The 21,076-nt window shown below is 43.2% G+C and overlaps 1 protein-coding gene across 1 annotated transcript in view; it reads right to left on the minus strand.

Annotated features, from left to right (window-relative positions):
* rab11fip5a (RAB11 family interacting protein 5a (class I)) overlaps window positions 1-20,999 on the minus strand; it is a 25,830-nt gene extending 4,831 nt beyond the window's left edge. The window contains exons 1-5 of the mRNA XM_029459930.1: window positions 20,098-20,999; window positions 6,480-6,988; window positions 5,157-5,727; window positions 1,950-3,093; window positions 663-1,675 (exon numbers count right to left, since the gene is read on the minus strand). Coding sequence (XP_029315790.1) covers window positions 663-1,675; window positions 1,950-3,093; window positions 5,157-5,727; window positions 6,480-6,988; window positions 20,098-20,483 — 3,623 coding nt within the window. The 5' untranslated portion in view covers window positions 20,484-20,999. The remainder of the gene's footprint in view (window positions 1-662; window positions 1,676-1,949; window positions 3,094-5,156; window positions 5,728-6,479; window positions 6,989-20,097) is intronic.
* Between the last annotated feature and the right edge of the window lie 77 nt (window positions 21,000-21,076).

Consider the following 21,076-nt stretch of genomic DNA (forward strand, 5'->3'; position numbering starts at 1 on the left):
CTACACATCAACCTTTTAAAATCCCAAGAAACTGTTAATTTTAGCGAATAAAAGGAGGTTAGACGGGGAGTAAGAGTCCTCATTAAAAAGGAAATATGGGTGAAAATTGAAAGACTTAATTGCATGCGTTGGTGCAATCAAACATGTAGAATTGTGTAAAATGTGTTATTGCCCCGAGGAGAACAGGAAACGCCATCAGTGACACAACAACACCTTCTTTGCTCTGGTGGAAAACCTGCATTCTGGTTGAGATTTAGGCAAATGAGTGTGGTTGTGTGGGAACACTAGAGTGTGTGCGTGGGGAGGGGGGGGGGGGGAATGTGTGGTAAGAATCAGGGTAAAATAATAACTGCTAATTGGCCCGAGACTCTGTTTCCCCTTCGTTACCACAGAGCCAGGACACAACAACAAGACACCTGCAGAGGAGTCCTGTTAACACCAGCAGTGTGTGTGTGTGTGTGTGTGTGTGTGTGTGTGTGTGTCAAAGTGATAAAAAAAAAAGAGAAGGTCACACCACAAAAGGAGAATCCCCTTGAGAGTTGTCGGCACAGAAGAAAAAGCAGGCGGAAGCAGAGCGGCAGAGGGAGACGACAGGACAGAAAAAATTCTGGAAGTGAGAAAAGGTGCTTCCTCTCCACCTTTACAGCGAGCATGTTCCTCACCTGTTCTGCTGATTGGCTGCCTGCTGCTGCCACGTCTCCTGAAGCATTGGCTTTGGCGCCGCAGCTCGTGCCGTCGGTGATCTCGCCGTAGCATAGTCAAGAAAAGGGGGGGAAGAGAGCGCTAAAGGGAAGCTACTACTTTGAGGAGTAAGAGAGGGAGCAAAGGAGATCAGAGAGGGGAGGTCAGGGCCCGGCGGAGCAGAGGAGGACGCCTGCATCGCACCGGGATCACTCCCAAAGGAGGGCATGAGGAGTTCGTCAAAGGCAGGCGTCAGTGTGCCCTCAGAGTGGGAGCGGTGTAGCGTAGCAGTTTGTGCATCAGGGCATTTCGAGAACACGTCACCTAAGACGACATGCTGACTTTCTACATCTCCTTTGTTGAGCTTCTGTGGATCACCGCTCATGTTAGAGTCCGTCGATGTCGCAGGGAGGAAACCCAAGTTCTCCCCGATCGTGAAGCTTGGCTCAAGAGTTGCCGTCTTGTCCTCGGCTCCACAGAAAGCTCCGTCAACATGTCTGATGTCTTCGTCACATGGCTTGCTTGTGTCGATGGGATCTTCTTGAGCATCAGTCACCTGAATCTCGCTCAGCTCGCCACAGAGGGTTAAGTTCACCGAGTGCAGCGTGTCGTTTGGCTCCGAGCCGCCGGAGGACGGGTGAGACGCACAGGTCTGGTAATCCTGCGAGCTGGTGCTGACATAAAGGCTTTGGAAAAAGCTGCTGGTGCTCTGATCGAACACCCGAGTGTTCAACAGTGTGTCGTCAAAGTCTTGGCTGGTGTTGAAGAAATCGCCAAAAAGCCTGAACGGTACAGAAGAACTCGGGCTTGCATCCTGTCTTGCTAAACTCTGAATGGACGAGTCCGACGAAGTCTGCCTGACATCGGGGGAGGACGTTATGATGTATAGTGATGGGTGTGTGGAGCAGAGCTCATCATCTGGAGTTGTAGAAGTCATCACATCCGTAGTGTTACTTACAGATGCAGAGGAATCATTTAACACTTTTGAAAAGCCCTCTACAGATCCGTTCATTTCACCGATGCCTTTCTCACCATTTCCCTTGCCACGCTGTAAAGAGACGTTGGAGTTCGGCCGTAGTTCTGGTAACAAGTTTAAAAGGTTTGGTGACTGAGTGTCTGCTTCCTCACTTCCTGTCTCTCTTGCAGGCTGCTGATGTGTGAGGACGGGGAGACTGCAGCGCTAACGATCCCTCTGTAATGTCTAAATCTGCCTTTCCATCCCCATCCCCATCCCCGTGCTGAATAACATTGTGCTGGGCTACATCGACTAAAGACAGATCAATGGACCCGTCAGTTCTGTCATCTTCCGATTGTGAAGGCTTTTCTTCGACAGATCTATCGGAGGCTTTCTCGTCGCAGAGGATGCTGCCTTCACAGTTCTGTGCCTCGGCTTCCTCGGAGGAGGAGGATGCAGAGAATTTGTCTGAATAAGAAGAGAGACATGAGGGGAAATCCTCGTCTGCTGAACTGCCCAGGCCTGAAGAAGCAGGATCAGGGGAGCTGCTGTTGAGCTTTACAGACGAGGTGCGACCGGGGGCATGATGCACGTTAGGCTCGGTTAAATCCTTTGCGTTAGTAGCATCGTTAGCTTGATTAGTTTCCGTGAAAGCAGCTGGTTTTGGTGAGTTAGTGGAAGTATTTAAAGTTGTGTTGTCACTCTCGACGCTCGCGTGCTCTGGGATTGTCTCAAGGAATTGTGCAAATGTGTCAAGATGATAAGTGTTGGTGGCTTTATGTGCATCGAATTCAAATTCTGTGCACGGTTGAGGATGTAGTGCGTCATTCACATTTGTGTTTGCATCTGTTATTGGTAGTAATGCTCCTTTATCATCGCAGTGTTCCAGCGTGTGCTCGCTGGCTGTGTTTTGCTGTGTTTTGCAGTCTGTTGTCAGATCCTCGGGAGACTGCAGCCTGCCAGCTGCAAACGCTTCAAAGGATTCGTCCCACTCTGGGTCCAGCTCCCCAGCAGTCATAAAACAATCGGACAACTTCACGCTTAAAGGTTTCTCCTCTTCCGCGGGAGCCGGAGGAAGAGGTCGTTTCTCAGCTTTGGCCGTCACTTCGCTCTTTGTACCCATGATGGAGTCCTCTGTGGTTAGGGGGGGGTTAGGGTTACTCGCCTGAGGAAAGAGTTGAGCTATAGGAGGCCGAGCACTGGAGAGATAAGGCAGAGGAGGCGGCGAAGGTTTTAGGGTCTGAGCGGTTAGCGTGTCGTCATAGAAAGGGTTGTGCTGGAGGACAGAGAAGAAAGGGTTGCAGGGGGACATGGGGGGTGGGGGGCTCTGTGAGGGGTAGAAGGGGTTAGTGTGATGCAGGGGAGAAACCAGAGAGGCAGGATCGACAGGGGGACCCGGGGGGTGACTGGGTGGGTGGGGGTCAGTGCTGGGCTCTAGTTTAGGTGACACCACCAGGCTGTGAAAGGAAGCGGACACAGTCCTCTTGATTAGTGTGGATTAATCACACAGCTCTTCACCACAGGACTAAAGAAGGTTCACAGCTTAAATCAAACATTTTTACAGACTTCTGTTTAATCTGTTTCACACATTTTATTAAAAACATACAGCTTTTTATTCCCTTAAACCCGGTTGTGTTGCTTCATTGTCTGTAAACGAACAACTAGCTGTTTGGACATTTCAGTGCACGCTCTTAAATTGTTTTATAAATGGTTTTGAAGTGTCTTAAATGACCATGCAAATGCAAATGCAATGCAAACAGCAAGAGAAATTGTACAATAATTGCTGAAATATCTTTCATAGCTTCAAAAGCTACATCCCAAACATCTTGTGTGTGTTCACTGGTCCATGATGTCATGTGTTGTAGATGCAGCTGCTTGTAATGATGACTTGGTGCTACTGTTGCTCACTTTTGGCAATTTTCCCCAAGGATATAAGATCATGTGGGAGTGTGCAGGCTGTGGAAATGTAAAGTTAAAGAGCTGGCAGAAAGGTGTGGAGCGTACTACGCTCCAGAACAGCTGACCTCGCCTCAATCAGCAGCCGCTTATCAGGCTCAGTGTGTAGTAGGCTGGGCGATATGATCAGCTGTTTTTAAATGAACGATGAGTTATATACTTTATATTGTAATGAATGACGTCAGGCTGCTATTTATTTGCACCTTAAAACCTGTAACAATGACAATTATTGTTCTTGGGAACCAAAGCTTCCATTTTGAATACATTTGGAGTTTTACTGTTTTGTGTTTCACGTTATGTAAATAAAAAAATATATATAATCAAATGTGAAGAAGTACAGTACGGTTATTTTACATCATGTAACCGTTACCGTGATGTATTTTAATGTTCTTTAAGACCTGCATTAAAGATTAATGGTACATTAGACTCTGGCGCTGCAGCGATTAGTCGACTAATTGATAAATTGATTAATCATTAAATTAATATTCATGCACAAATGCAGATTATTGCTTTTCTGTTTTATATCATTAAAGTGAATATATTTTGGACTTTATGACTTTTCTCAGTATTTTCTGACATTTTAGAGACCAAACAATTCATCGAATAATCTGCAGATGAATCAATAATCGTTAGTTGCATATAAAACTCCAACACATACAAACTCCGTACGACAGAGAGGACCGCCGGAGAGCCTCCAGAGAAATTACCCACTAAAAGAAAATGCTTGCGTAAGAAGTGGAAATAAAACGAGATGCTTTCTCTTCCCTCCCCTCTCCCTGTGTGCACACACACACACACACACACACACACACACACACACACACACACACACACACACACACAATATTGTTCACATCATCTTTCCACTGAAATTGACATTATCACTGAACCATGCACAGGGCTTCAGCTCGATGGAGCTAATTTCACGAGAGCACCCCCCCCCCTCCATCTGCATTGCAGATACGAGCTGTAACCAGAGACTGAGCAGCTGAGGAGGGAGAGCTGCAGGCGGCATCCAGCAGCCATGCTGGTACACTGGAAGTGAAGAGTAAACTACTACTCTTAGAACTGTTCAACATAATGCTACGTCTCTCAATGTAGATTCTGAAGTTGTCTTTAAGAAAAACAAAGTCTAAATTATCTTCAATGTGAATATATTCTGGTTTCTTCACTCCTGTATGAGCGTAAACTTCATATCTTTGAGTTGTGGACAATGATAGTAATCGTTAGTTGCGGCCCTGGATTGATATCGCTCTCATGTCGCTGTGGTAAGCAGCTAGAGCCAGGAGGCCATTAGCTTAGCTTAGCATAAAGACTGGAAACAGGGGGAAGCAGCTAGCCTGGCTCTGTCCAGAGTTAAACAATATACCAACCAACTGCTGACTCAAATAGTTAAAGCACTAATTAGCACAACGGGGGATTTAGATGCTTCAACTATTTCTTGCAGTTTGACAGTCGGGCGCAGAGTCTTCCTGGTTTGTTTCAGCGCGTACCTTCCTCTTTGTGCAGGAGAATCTAACCACGTGAAGCTGTGCGACTACTCTCCTCAGTGTGTGTATCTCACCTGGGTTTGCTGTTCGAGTCCTTTGATCCAAACCATCCCTTGTGTTTCTCCTCGGTGGCAGCGGAGGCCTGTTCAGACTCATCCTTGGACTGCCCTTTCCCCGCAGACTCTCTCTTCCCATGGGAGAACAAGTTCCTCCTCTGCTTTTTCCCCTGGCTTTCCGATTCCACCGTGGACGAGGAGGAGGAGGCGGATTTGGGCGGAGCAGCCGATCCCACTTCCTCCTCCTCCTCCTCGTCGCCCTGCATGGGGCCACTCTGCTCCAGGGCCGCGGCTATGGCTGCCTTCTCCTCCTCGCCGGGCTTGTCAAAAGACCAGCGGCGCCCGTCTCCGACGGAGCCTTTGGGGAGGTTTGTGGAAGGACTGAGGTTCTGCAGAGACACGGAGTGAGGCAAAGACTTCTGCAGCGCTGCCAGGCTTAGACAGTCCGCAGGGTTTCCTGAGCCTGGGTCCAGGGGCTGGACGCTGTAAGCATGGCTTCCGTTAACGCACACGGTGGGCTGAGGCACTGCGATGGTGATCTCCTCGACCTCGTCGCCAAACTCACATTGGAGAGAGTTCGCCGTGTGCTCTGCAAAACCCAGGTGGAGAGGAGCGAGAGAGAGAACGCAGAGAGTCACAGATCTTACATCACAATACAGCTGGAAATGTTATTTATTAAAGATATGTAAGACTGCAGAGATGTGTGTGTAACAGATGATGTATGAAAACAAATCAATGACCGTACAAACTTAAATGTGTAGGCGGAGTCATTGGGTGATAAAACCTTCTAGTGGGTTAGACCAGCAACCCTTTCCACAGCAGGACGGATTAGTTTCACTAGCAGACTTACAGGAGGTGTGAGAATCATCTCTAGTTTAATGAGACCTTCAACGTCTTTAACGAAGTAGACGACACTCGGGGGAGCACATGCCTCCATCAAGTCTTTACAGAATAATGCAGCACGTGTGGGATCATCTGCTGAAGGTAATTCATTCTTTGCACATCAACTTGTTTCATAACAGGAGATGCACATATTCCATCGTGAGCTGATTATAGCAACACTGAGGTGTGAGTCTCTCCATGTTAACGTCTATATACACTCACATAGGATTCAAAATCAAGGAGGAAGTGTCTGAGAGCTCTTACATTTCACTAGAATTCCTTTAGATCTAAGATGATTATCACTCTTGTATTCTCTTTAACACTTTGACATTATTTACGTGGAGGCTTCAAGTGAACCTCGTAGAGACGACGTGTGACTGAGACTCGCTGAATCCTTCCGTCTGCAGCCGGGCCGTAATAACCTTCAGTCAGTGAAGTGTGTCTACTACTCGCTCTCACCTGGGCTGTTGTCGGCGGTCAGGTTGCTGCTGTTGCTGGGGGAGTTGGAGAGGTCGGACACCACCACGCTGATGCCGGCCGTGGGGCTCAGGCTGCCGCCCCGGGACGACTCGCTGCTCTCCGAGCCGAGCGATGTGCTGGAGCGAGTGTCCGAGGACTTCCTCAGCTTCCCTCTCAGGAAGAAGGTCCTCATCTTGCTCCGCCGGGCCTCGCCCCCCTCGTCGTCCTCGTAGTCCTCCTCCCCGCCTCCATCGCTCGGCAGCCGTTGCCGCATCCGGTGAAGAGACCCGTAACCACTCGGCAGGACGGCCGACGCGGCGTCCTCCTCGCTGGATCTCTTCTTTCCCTTTATGCGCTCTTTCAGCTTGCCGAAGGTGGAGGCGCTCTTGTCCTTCATGACCAGGTCGTACATGCTGGCGGTCAGGTTGTTTCGGGTGAACTGGACGGTGGCTTGAATGTCTCCTCGCTCCTTCTCCTTCTTCCCCGTCTTAGAGTTGAGCTTGTACCACCTGCAACAGAGGGACATTCATTCACATGCTAAATATAATCAAGTAGGTCCACAGAACAATTCTGACGTTCAATCAAATGTTAAAAAGGTACAATGTTCTCTCGGCTGCCGCTAACGTTAGCTCAGCTTGTTTCTCTGAGAACTTAAGATCCAGACGTCCGAGGACTAAAATATAGAGTTACAAAACGGATTCATCAAAAATGACCGAAAATGCTGTTTTCAGACTCAAATATGGAGATTTTTTCTGCTTTTTCTCTGTTTTATATCATATTAAAGTGACATATTTGGGTTTGACACAACAAGACATTTAAAGACAATTTAGGAAACTGGGATGGACACTTTTCACTATTTCTTAATCTAGAATATAATCAGATTAAATCGATAATGTTAATTGCAGCCTTAGTAATAAAATGTACATATTTTATACAATTTAAGAACTAATTGTAAGGTGTCACTGAAACATTAGTTATTTTTAATCTCTCCTCACACAGGATAAATAAGAAATGTCCTGCTAATACCAGAGGGCTGTGTGGCCTGACATCCCATAATACCTTGAGGCCTCTTGTTGTCACCAGTGACCAGGTAAGCAAGAACAATAAAGTAAAACAATGCTCATATCTTATTTAATAGTGCCCTACATAACTGATCTCCCCCGACTGTACACTCCTACAGTGGACGGGCACAGATCAGCATTTCTTGGAAACGCTGCGTACCGGTGGGCGTAACGGCGCCAACAAGGTCACCACACCGTGACTCATGGGAAAGTCTCATCTGGTCTGTTGTGACCGGTTTAAAAGAGTAATGCGAGTGAGAAAAATTCCCCCAGTTACCATGTGTTTCTGACACGTGGTGCTGCCAACAGGAGCGCGACTGAAAACTGGGCCTGAAAGCACAACCCGCTTTTATTTTTGTTCACTTCCTGCGCTGCCGGGCGAGTGTCACCTCTCACCTCGACCACACTGCATTTCTCTATTGTTCAGAAATACACTCTCTGAGGCTGAGGGACACAAATGTCACGTTACTTTTCTGATGGCACCTACACACTGTGCATCTCGGGGGGTTCGTTCACAGATTATGTCATTTAAAGAAAAAACTATTCAAATAAGACAAATGCAAAACAGTAGATCCTACGAAAATGCAAATAAAAAGCAAAAGCAATTGAGTTTAAATATAAACATTAAACCTTTATTGTGCAGTACTTTGCTTGTATTTGTATTTCCTCTTAATATCTTTGCATGCACCAAACACCAAGGCAATGGTGACACTTTATTCTGATTATTTAACTCAATTAAATGCGATTAAATGACGCTAATTTAGTAAAAAACAAAAAGTGTGAAATTCTGAAAAAGAAGTGAATTCAATGTTAATGAAGAAATATAAAACAGGATGTCGGATGAGTTAGAGGTAAAGTAACCTAAATTCTGTTTCTTGAACAAGTGAAATATTAAAAGGTCTGTTGAGTCAACAAGAAAACCTAAATGTCATACGGAAATTCAAATGTGCAACTAAAGAAAGCTCAGAAGAAGACGAGATATGAGAGCTGCGACATGAAAGAGAAACGCTGCTGTGTGTAGGATCTGAGAACCTCACACTTCAACTGCAGCTTTTTTATTTCCCCTGCACAAGATTTCCTCTTTTTTATTTCTGTAAACTTTCAGTATGACGCCGCAGAGACTCAGCGAGGCAGAACATTAACAAGGGGCACAACCCAAACACTTAAACAACAGGCTGCAGATGGTGCGTTCACTGTCGGGCTGCAAGGACGGATTATTTTTATTACCAATACAACTTATTGATAATCGTTTAGTCAGAAAATGGCAATGTTTGGTAATGGTAATGTTTAGCAGGAGAGTAGGGCGGATATTAATATTGATTAACCTATTGATCAAACCTTTAGCTAAACATTACATGCTAACCTTAGAAGTTAGCATGCTAACATATCGCTAACAGTGTTATGTTAGCATGCTAGTGCATAATGTTTAGCATGCTAGCATATTAGCAATCATCTTTAACTACATGCGTAATGCAATAGTTTTCTTGCAATCTTTTTTTCCAGGTGTATTTTTTAGTAAACTTAGATTCAAATTTGTTCTTGATTGAGTTTTAAATATAAATATTTTACAAAATAATTGTATTTATTATCCGGGGACAGTTTCATCCAGAACCACCAACATAATGTTTAAAGGTGTACATTTAAAAAAAGATGTTGAGCAATTTTGGATGTAGGTCAACAAACTTGCAACATAAGGACTATATATATATATATATATATATATATATATATATATATATATATATATAATCTACATAATGATGATTGTTCAATGTTTAACATGATAAATAGTTTTTTAGCAGCAGAAATTCTGGATTCTGGATTCATTAGTAGTCTAAACCCACGTTCCTTATTTCCAGATCCTGTTGGGCTCTAACATGCTAGTTGTTTAATAGGAACAAAGACAGTAAACATGGGGTGTAATTGTAGGCTGCAGGGGGGGGAACACAAGTCCTATAATTCACAGCACAGGCTGTTATGTAATCATCATCCTCCTGCCAACGACCTCAAGTTCAGCCCTGAAAACACGGTAAACACTCGAGACGAATGCCAGAGAAAACAATTAGCAGACAAACTCCTTCCAGAGCAAAACACTCCCTCAAATAAGAAATAGGTGGAGCCGGAGCACAGCAGAGCGGAGTGCTGATGCTTTTTATAGATCCACAGGAACAACACACATTATACCTCACAGAAATGGACAACAATGGAAATGTGCCACATGAGCAGAAGAAGTAGCTTTAAATAATCCACGTCATGCACAGACTTTAAAAAGGCGAAGGAATGAGTGACACTCCCATGAAGCGAGAACATATCAAAGCTTAGATTTTGCATAAAAATCTATTTAACAGAGATTATTGTAATCCAGATATTTACTTTGGAGCATTTTCGTTAAATCCAATCCTGTTAGCAGATTATCAAACTGCTTGTAAACAAAGTCAGTTCTGAGCCCTGTCGTGTCTTCTTCTTTATTTATGTTTGGAGGGCGGAGGCATCCAAAAAACACAAAAGAGTTTTGAGTAGTCTCTTGCTCGAGTGTCTAAAATTGTAAACCAGTGCTTCTGCTTCACATGCGTCGCTGCAAGGTGTGGACTCGAGTTTCACACCGATGCTCCAACAATAGTATCAGTCCGGCTCCTGATTCAGCAGCCGACTCCCAGCAGCCGAGGTGGGGCTCAGATTCCAAACACAGAACCAGGGAGCTATGTAAGGGCTTTCTTTTGCAGACGTACAGCTACTACTACCGTCATCAAACCATCGCCCATGCAGGGAGTGTAACTCATGCATGAAGGAAGTCCCCGTCGACTGCTTTTTCAGAAGATCATGGAGAAGAACGTGTGAGAAATGTGTGATCTATGTGCATTTTGTGTTATTAGGGCTGTCGCCTTAATTTCGATTAATTAATCACAGAAAAAAAACGCGACAAAACAATTAACGCAGATTAATCGCGCTCTTAGATGCCTCTTGACTCTTTACGTCACCGGCGCGGCCACAGCAGCCTCGTCAACAGTGATGAAGCGGATGAGAAAACGTTACTTGGCTCGGAGCTAGCTAGCACCGCTGACGCTAAAGTGACTCGTCTCGTCATCTCTCGATCAGGCGTTCAGACGCAGCATGAGTCGGTCTACCTGAGACACACTAACAACTCCATCACAACATGTATTGCACTGTACTGCAGGAGGTGGAGGACAGGGGGCTAACGGAGGCTTCACACATGGCAGTCACATGACACAACCTTTAAACATATTGTTTATTGTGCAATGAAAGATGTTAGGCCAGATTTTAAATTGCACTTTATGTCAAACTGTTGGTCTGTGTCGTCTAAGATGATTGTGACAAACAAGATATTGGAGGAAGAGTATTGAAATAAAAGACATGTTGACAGTTTATAATGCTACTCATTCATTCATCTTCCAAAAACCATTTGAATATTTTGAAATGCTTCTCACAGCAAATATTGATATACTATTAATTTAGATTAATTAATCACAACGCATGTAATTCATTAGATTAATTATTATAATCGCTTGATAGCCCTAGTTATTATATTTTGGTTTTTATTGGACTACGGGATTAAAACTGTTCATATGAAAAGATTTTTGCTGCCGTTTCAAAAACATTTAAAAAAGCTATTTGTGACACACAATCCATCTTTTGTGTTTTCGAAGACGATGCAAAAAAAACAAGTACAGGCCCCTCGACGTACATGCACCTGTGCTGGTGGGTCATGTGACTCGTGAGAAAGCCTGACGACAACAAATGTAAACGTAAGTAACACGAGGCCTAAATACAGAAACTGCAATACAGACAAAAACAGCAGCCTACATTCTGAAGCCCACATGCTCAGGCAGTGAACAGTCTTACCGAAGAGGACCCAGTTTCCCATGAGCATCATCCCACACAGTGCAGTTCAACGAGGCCACTGTGCTGATATTGGAACGCTTTTTTGGCTTTTAAACGTCCACTGAAAAGCGTTTTTGAACATCACAGCGCCACAACACTAACATTCCCATTCCAGAGCTGCAGAGCATGACCGCATATCTGCTTCCCCATCTTGCAAAAACAGGAAATCAAAACACTCCACCCCGTCCCAGCACGACACCATCACCTCATCTAAACCCACCTCCCTCATCCATGGAGGAGTAGATAGGAACATTTTCTCTAAGCTCTCTTATTCTTTTGGTTTTGACTTACAAAGTGGAAGAAGCCGATCCCTAGAAACCACCCTTCAAGGCAGGACAGGGCAGAAATTACAAGACAAGTAGGCTATCAACCTATTTTATCCAGCATGTACTCAGTCTCTGGGGGCCTGGGTGGTATCAGAGCCCACACAGAAGAGACTCTCTGAAATAAAACTGGTGCCAAGGACGCAGGATCTGTGTCAACTGTGGGAGTTAGCAAGGCACCAAACAAATTGGTATTTAAGGTTATATATCGCTCTGAGATGCTTCTCTTTTCTCCCAGAGGAGTCGGAGGGGTTTGTTGTGAGGCTTAAGGGAGTCCACCGGGGCAGAGAGAGCTCGATGCACTCAGCCCTACGTCACTCTGCGGCAGCCAATCACTTAAATGGCCAATTTCAGTCGCACAACTCTGCATAAATGATTTAGTGAAAATGCAGCTTTGGGCTAAATGCTAACTTTATAATGCTAACATGCTTAACAGGTATGTTTAATATGTTCAGCATCTTAGTTTAGTGTGTTAGCATCCTAACATTTGCACTAAACACAAGGTACAGCTGAGGGTAGTAGGTTGGTTATAAACTAAACTGATTGTGGCGCTAGAGGACAAAAAGAATCCCTAAAATCAACCTTATTCATCCTCAGGGCACCATGTACGTGTGTACCAAATCACAATCCATCAAACAGCTATTAAGATATTTCAGTCTGGACCACAGTCGTGCACCGACTGACCAACAGACATCCATATAGATTGATCCATCGACCTTCCAGACCTACCAGACCCGGCCTCACTGCTATTAACAGGTGATGCATCAGACGAGGTTTTCTATTAACCCATCAAAGCGAATACCAAAGGAACACAATAGCAACAATTGTATTCAAAACAGCAGTAACATTAACATTAATGTTCTCTTAAAGGGTGAAATATCAGAGTCATCCATCAGAGAGCTGAGTCAGCAAAACGGTCACCGGCAAGGTCCATCTAAAGCCAACGATGCTGAGCACGCTGCAAAAACTACAATCCACGGTCAACTGCAGACCCCAATAATGGCCCAACAGTGGCAGATTATCAGTTTAGTGTGTCAAGCCCCTATAAGAGCATGCAGTGTAGGTGAGTGGTGCCAATTCATTGGATTTATCAAGTAGACACTTCCCATTGCATCTCTAGCAATGATAAACAACTAATCCCTGCAGGAGCACTGTGGGTAATCCTGGTAATGTGATCTGGATTTCTGCCTCATCAGCAGAAGTAGCCGGCGGGCCGAGAGACCCAGAGCACATTCCACATCTGGATGCGATGAGCTCTAACTTCACCACCAACTTTCCTCCTAATACTTTCACACAACCGAGCATTGTGTCTTGAAACCACACCTCCCACAGAAAGCCAAGGAAACGTATCAAAAACCAACATAAGCCACCAATCCTCAGCAGACTGAGAGGAAAGGTCAGCTAGAGAAGTGCTTTAGTCGTCAGCTGTGCAGCTCTTAAACTGTGTTTGTGTAGCTTTAAAGACGTACAGCTGAAACTTACTTAATTACAGTTGAACAGTTTTTGTTGGACAAACTTAATTCTTGCTCGTCATGAAACAAGCTTGTTTTCTTGAGATCACCAAATAATTGTCGCGATTATAAGGATGTAAGAAAAGTTTTTATCTTAATATAATTATTTTGTAAAATCAGATTATTACACGTGTTCACAGGAATACTAAACTTCTTACATAGTGATAAAAATATATAAATATAATAAATATAAAATAATAAATATACAATTTAAAATAAATTATTTAATTATATAATAATAAAATAATAACTAAAATTAATTAAATTATATAATAATAAATTAATAACTAAATAATTAATTATATAAATAATAAATTAATAACTAAAATTAATTAAATTATATAAATAATAAATTAATAACTAAAATTAATTAAATTATATAAATAATAAATTAATAACTAAAATTAATTAAATTATATAAATAATAAATTAATAACTAAAATAAATTGTGGTCACAAGAAAATAACATCAACAAAATACCTGCATGTCAATAAACATTTATGTTTATTACTGGTGCTCTTCTGCCTTTTGTACGTGTTATTTTTGACTCTATTGGTTGTTTATTGTACGTTTAATTTATACATATTATTATTTTATTATTATATCCTCGTCCAAAATACCTGACGGATCACCTGTGTGTTAATGTCAATAAACAAAGATGATCATCACAAACGGAAGCAGGAGCTGCAACAAATATTACGACTTGCGTTCTATTGGACCGTGCTGTTATTAGAATTAACAAAGATCTTTTGTGAAGTTCAAGGACACTTCCTGCATTACAACATTCAGATTCCAGATGCTTCTGTCAGCAAAGTAGCAAACTTGTGGATCCTTGTGAAACTAATCGCACTGTGGCGGCTTCTCTACACGAGCAGACGTTACCGCTTTACTGTGTAGCGCCTCAAGGAGATTTATGGACAACAACGAGTCCTGATCGCTCAGATAACAGCAGTTTAAAAACACAATCTTTCTGTACAGGCGAACATTTTTGGAGGACTTGAGCTCCAGTGTTAGAAGCTGCTCGTCCTCTCAACTCAAAACATTTAGTTTTATCGCCAATGTTCCTTAAATGTCCTTATTTCTTCCATTACATGAAGATTAGATCAGCTGTTGTGGTGTACAGATATAAAACGACAGATTGCATGTTATAAAGAGCTTGTTCTCCTTATCATCACATTTAATTAATTAATTATTGACTTGTATTTTTATTTTTATTTATTTTTCCCTGTATTGTTTCCATGTATTTCTCTGTCTACTGATTGGTTACTGTTTAATTAATTAAATAATTAAAGCTTCTCATTTATTTTGACTTTAAACGAAGAAGACAACATTCATTTTACAATTTCAGTTAAATATAAAAATTAAGGGGAAAAGGTTGTTTCAAAAACTAATAAATAAAAGTTTGCTCCTTCTCTATAAATAATTAAAATACTTTTTATTGTCGTCTTTTATCATCTTGTATTGATTTTATTTATAATTCATTTTGTCTTGCTCTTGTTTGTCCTCCTGTTGTTATATTGTCTTCTGAGTATCCTGCTTATATTTTGTCTATAAAAACACAAATGGGCTATATAAATAAAGTTATTATTACTTTTAAGTGCATTTGGGATCAAATCAAAGAGAGAAATTAATCTATATTTTGCAGAGGTTATAGTCAAAGAAAATCTTGTCAGCTAAAACTCACTACAACATTTATACAATCACTAATGAGGGCTAGCATCCGTTAGCATTGGCTGCTCTGCCTACATTAGCATGCTGGCTAACCACATAGCTACAGCAGGAGTGCTCCTGACCTGAACTGTGAGTACAGACAGGAAATAAAGACAATTTAGGATGCGGTGTAACAATGACCTAGATTTGGAAACAACGTCTCTTCTGGCTCCGTCCTAAACCACAACAGTCATACCCATGTGTCTCGTCTTTGCTTCACTGTACCTCCATGATGACGCCAGACGGGAGATTTGTGATGCAACACAGCCTCTATATGACTCGGGAATATAAATTACTAGCACTATGCGTAAAAAGCAGCATGCTATACATCCTGCTTCCTATAGAAGGTTGTTTTACTTCATTTAATCTGATAAATCTCTGACATTTTTATCATCTAGGATTTTCCGTTCGCGCTATTATGCAACTTCTAATGTCCATTAGACCCCTATTCTTCACCGAGGCTGCTCTTAGCAGGGGATTTGTCTGGATGTACATCACACACACACACACACACACACACACACACACACACACACACACACACACACACACACACACACACACACACACACACACACACACACACACACACACACACACACACACACACACACACACACACACCTCTGGCCTGCCTCAGTAACAATCACTTGTCTGAGCTTTGCTACAGATAAACAACATGACGGGGGGGGAAAGAAAGAAAAGAGCTGAAATTTTAAATAAATTGATTATTAAAAGGAAAACTGTGGATTACAAGTTCAAATCTCACTTTTAGTTACTAACGTGAGGTTGCTTGCTAGTGTTTTGTCCAGTATGTTGATCTGACAGTGTTTCTGTCCCCCCCCCCCCGACAGAACCTGCAGGGGAACTCACCCAACGCCCACCTTTCCGGAAAATCTGCTCCACACTGTTAACTCAACATGCAAACACATCACGGCCGCTGCATCCTCTCAGGCCACCTGTTCCAGGGCCACTGCCTTCATCTACTGAACACATGGCCGAATACAGACTGGACATGTTTATAATAAAGCATCCACGTGGTTGTTTTGGTGCTCTCATTGTTAATTTGTGAAGTTAAACTGTGTACTCCGAATATAATCTCATAACACTGGTTATTTATGTGTTTCTATCTTATAACAGATGGATGCAATGATCAAAATGTATCATGTTATGGGATAATATTGACAACAACTGCTGCTAGCATTGTTTTGTTAGCTGTAGCCAGTTAGCTACTTAAGCTAACGTTAGACTTTATTTTATTTTTCAAGCTTGTTTTAAAACGAGAATCTTGTAAAAGGTGGTTTTAAATATAAATTAAATCTTCAAGGCTACATACATGATAACGTGCTAAAAGACTGAGGCTAAAGCTAACACGTCCAAAAGAATTAGCATGCTCACCGGTTGATGCCGTAGAAGACATGAAAACTATGTATAGAAACAGCCTTGTTCTTGTATTGTAATGTAGAGCTAATTAGCCCTCGTGTCATATGTAAAAAGATAAGGATTAAAAGAAATATCTGACTTTTATTTTGTTCCAACGTAGCCCTGTTTGGGCTTTCATAGGAAAGGACAGAGCTTGCTAACGTTAGCCTGAACTCTGAAAGCATCCAGTCAGCTAGTTAGCTTTGCATGCTAACTGTTTGCTTATGTTAGAGCAGATAAACCGGCTGTTTAACTTCTTCCTTACATTTTTGGCTCTCTAGTTTTTGGTTTTGGAAAGGCAAAAGTCACACCTCGAGTCCTCACCTCCCGGCCCCCCCCCCCCCACCTCACTAGTTGAATCATCTCACCTGCATTATAACCAAAGCTAAATTTAAACCCCATCCTTTGTATCCACTGACTGTGACTGGAAGGCGCTGATTCAGAGGAACACTGTGTGGAAACTGATGAATCCTAGAGAATAAAACAAGTCGGAGGTTCAGAAGAAAAGAGCCATTTCGACCTGACGCATCTCCATTTGCTGAAATATACGACCCAGAGCACTACATCACAGTGACGCCCCCCAACCTCCTCTAAAGAGCTTTATAAATATTAGAGACTGCGAGTGAAGGAGTCTTGGCACAGTCCAAAACCTCTGCAAGACTAAATGTGACTCTGCAGTCAGTGAAAACACATACTTGAAAGATTGAAAGAAACTGGGTTTTGATTTTGTTTGTGTCGATTTAAAAGCACGTGTTTCTCTCACCTGAGCAGCTGATTGCACTTTTGATATCAGATTGTACTGCCACCATTCACCCGCCATGCAAACAAAGCTCACCTTAAACAAATTAACAGTCTTTTATTAATCTACAGAATCCATCACGGGAGCTGAAAGATAACACAGCTACTGGGAACAAAACCACGAAACATCCTGAAGTGAGAACATGGAGATCTGTCTGCGTCAAGTATTACATGATACATATACTTTAGCATTCTGGCAAAACTGTGTTTAAAACGGACAATAAGAATACATCAAATACAGTCAGGGCAGCTAAAATACCTACAGCAGACAAACAGGAGTATTAATGTACTGCTGTGGACGGGGAAGCAGCTAAACGTATTTTATCCACTTAAAAAGATCCATATCAGTTTGTTCAAGTGTACGCTATATTTAGAATATCTTCACCGCTCTACCTTGCCGTCATACGGCCTTTTCACACACAAACTAACCGATCGAGGCAGCGGGAGACCAGAAACCTGCGCGTTCTAGGAAGTAAAATGACTGTTTTTGTCAATGAAGTCTGGTGGCTTTGAAAACAGCATAAATAACCTCTTCCACAGGCTCTATAGCTCCAAAACACGACATTTCACTTTCACAATCTTCCATCGAGCCGAAGCTTGTTCACAAATGAAATAGATTCTGACTTGTGAGCATCTTATTCTGTAGCACTAGCATCAAGTAGCACGAAAACAAATGTGGCTCACCACATGGAGACACTGAATGTACCAAGACACCAAACTGCTGACGCTTCAGCATCACGGGCTGACTCTAACCTTCACGTGACCAGCAGGAGGAGAGAGCTTCCCCTTTCAGCTCATATTCACACGTCTACCTGAGTGAAAGCACCGCCGGGTCGACTGCTCGTCATTTATTATCAAACTGCCACACACACACACACACACACACACACACACACACACACACACACACACACTATAAAAATCACCATCAAGAGGGAATAGGGTTTCAGAATGACGGGGGAAGTCCTGGATCACGTACTTTCAGACTAACTGGTGATTAGAAGATGATTCACGCAAGAATCTGAAATGATTCACAACTTCTAAAAACGTTTTTTATCTACAAAAGAAGCTAAAGTAACGCTACACACAAAGTCAAAGTTGTGACGAGCGTTATGGTGCGATTTGTTGGGAAAAACACACACAAAATACCAGTTTTACATGTTATTTTGTGCACAATTTACTTTTATTTAAGTAAGTAATATCTATTAAGCCTGCCAGGTTTTATTTATGTAACAGGCAGCATGTTTATGTTTTTATTCTTGTTATAAAATGTTAATCTTGAAGTCACCGAAGTAGTAAAAAGTGTTTATTTGTGCAAGTTTAGCATGCATTAAATGTTACCTTCTGTCCCAGTTTATCTAACATTTTAAAATATTAAAACTGCTTTATTAGCACACAGCGGACTGGAGTAGAGCTTGAGATTAGCATCCTTATGTAGCTGTCGAGGATCGAATCGTGAGAGGGAAGACCAGACAATAAAGTTTGCTCTGTCTGGGAGAAGGTAAACAAACGTGTCATTATGGTTTGATGTTTGAAATGTTTCAGCTTTCACAACATCGGCAGTAAATGTCTTGTTTTGATGTCACTCTCTCTAAATCAAAAACTTGTTTGTATGCTAAAATGTTTTGCACCAACCTGCAATCAAACAGGGAGAACTCAATCATACAAGTCGAATGTCTCCACTGACAGTAGCCTCAGTTGACCAGAATGCATTGCTGTCACTGTTTTTCTTGCACATTGTTATGCTAAAAATATCAAACTGAATGCAACAAGTTCACGGTTTTGTCTTGAGCTGCAACGATTCTGCAGAAAGATAATCGCTGTTTAGATAAATTAAATGCTAAAGTCAAGAAAATGCTGTTTTCAGCCTCTCAAATGTGGAGATTTGCTGCTTTTCTCTGTTTTATATCAAATTAAAGTGAAAATCTTTTTGAACTGACAAAAGACATTTAAAGACGATTACTTCTGCAGATTAGCCTAAATGATAATGAAAACAATCGTTGTTTGCAGCCCTGCTGGGAGGTGTTTAAAGGGATTACGGGGAGTGTTGGACATCACAGAACTTTATAACATTAAGGTTAAAGGTAAGTTTGTCCACGCCACTTCGAAGGGTTTCAAAGTAAAAAGGTTTTAGTGAAAAGTAGTGAGTATACACCTGGATAAATGAAACGTGCATTATCCTGCACGAGTTGTGAACTGATACAGTTTTGCTGTTGTTACATGTGACCCCCCCCCCTTTTACTTCAATTCATCAAGACTTTTCTCTTCGTTCACCGAGGAGGCAGGAGAGAATAAAGTTTTCTTCCCGGTAACACAGGGGGAGTAACTGATATACAAATGATAATCTTTTTGCATGAAGTATGTCTTTAAAGAATGTACACAGCATCACTTATTTACTCCTGTGGGTGGGCTTTTGTAAAACAACATGTTATGCTAAAAATACCTTGGAGCTCTGGGATCATGAATCTGTTAGATAATCCCTGGAATTGGGACAGGCATTAATCCCCTCCTGCTCTTCGCCATGCCTTGGCTATTGGGACACAGCATTTTAAGGACCAACAACAAAACAAAACAGCCTAATGTGGCCACCCTGCAGGAGGTGAACGTGAGGTTTCGAGAAGGTTTTAGTGTGTGTGGGGTGAATAGTGGTCAGATGTGCTCAGAGTTAGTTTGGTATATATTTGGGAGGAGGGAGGGTGTGTCTGCAGGGCCCTGATGCAGCACCACAGACTTGACAGTTGTGTTTATACCTGACAACAAACTGTGTAGCAACTAAAAACAGGACACAAGCAAACTGGAAACACCCTGATGAGTTCAATGAACATAGGAAAACAGATGCAGCTTTTGGCCATCTGCATGCACACACACATAACTATGACATGCATAAACTTACTCGTTTTTCACGCATCTAGTCTCTTGAAAGACCTTATCCAGCTGGATCACCGCCTGCCCGAGGAACACGTCCAGCCCCATCATCGCCCGGTGCATCACGATGAGGACCAGCTCGTTGCTCCCGGCCGGATAGCCGCCGCCGCCGCTCCGCCCGCCGCCCTGCAGCACGCCGGGCTGCAGCTCGAACGAGCACTCCTCCCTCCACTCGGGCTCGGTGGTCTTCTCCGCCACGCCGGTCGAGTATTTCTCCTTCGCCAGCTGGATGATGGTGTACACGTCGCTGGTGCCATGCTTACCCTTGCCCCGTAAGCCCCTGCCTCTCAGCACCGTCACCTGGACGTGTGTCGGTAACCATTTCTGGTCCTCCTCTACGGTTAGCGAGGACATGTCCCCCCTCCCTCTCTCCAGACAACCGCGACGAGGCGAGGCAACCGGGGAGAGGTGGTGGTGATGTCCGCCGCTTCCTCCCTGTGTCTGGGTGTGCACAGTCACATCAGCTCCCGGGTCGGCGGGCGGTGCCGCATTATGGCTGTCTGTCGCTTCTGCAAAGTTGCCGGTTGTTCCGAGCCCTGGCTGCTCCTCGTGTGTCTGCTCTGCGGCTGCAGCAGCGTCCGTCCCCGCTCGGCGTGTCCCTGCCTCTCTCCCCGGTCTCCTGCAGCCGTACGGGCCTCTCTGCGGGCAGCGACGTCACGCCCTCTATCCTCTTTCTTCTTCTTCTTCTTCTTCTTCTGCAGGACGAGGAAGTTCAACTCAGACACAACACATGTGAGCTGCATGCACAAAAGACTTCAGCACGAGCCTGTGCTGGAATGTAGGGTGTGATGTTTCAACCAAAGCAAGTCCACTCCTCCTCTCAAAGAATGTGAAACTCGCCCTTTATTTGGCTGCGATGTGTGTCCACACTGCAGACACCCTGCTGAAGGCCTCAGTCGGGGAGGAGGGAACATGTAGTTCAACTCGAAGTTCAACGACATTCCTAT

The sequence above is a fragment of the Cottoperca gobio genome, chromosome 22 (assembly GCF_900634415.1).
Source record: "Cottoperca gobio chromosome 22, fCotGob3.1, whole genome shotgun sequence".
NCBI classification, from domain to species: domain Eukaryota; kingdom Metazoa; phylum Chordata; class Actinopteri; order Perciformes; family Bovichtidae; genus Cottoperca; species Cottoperca gobio.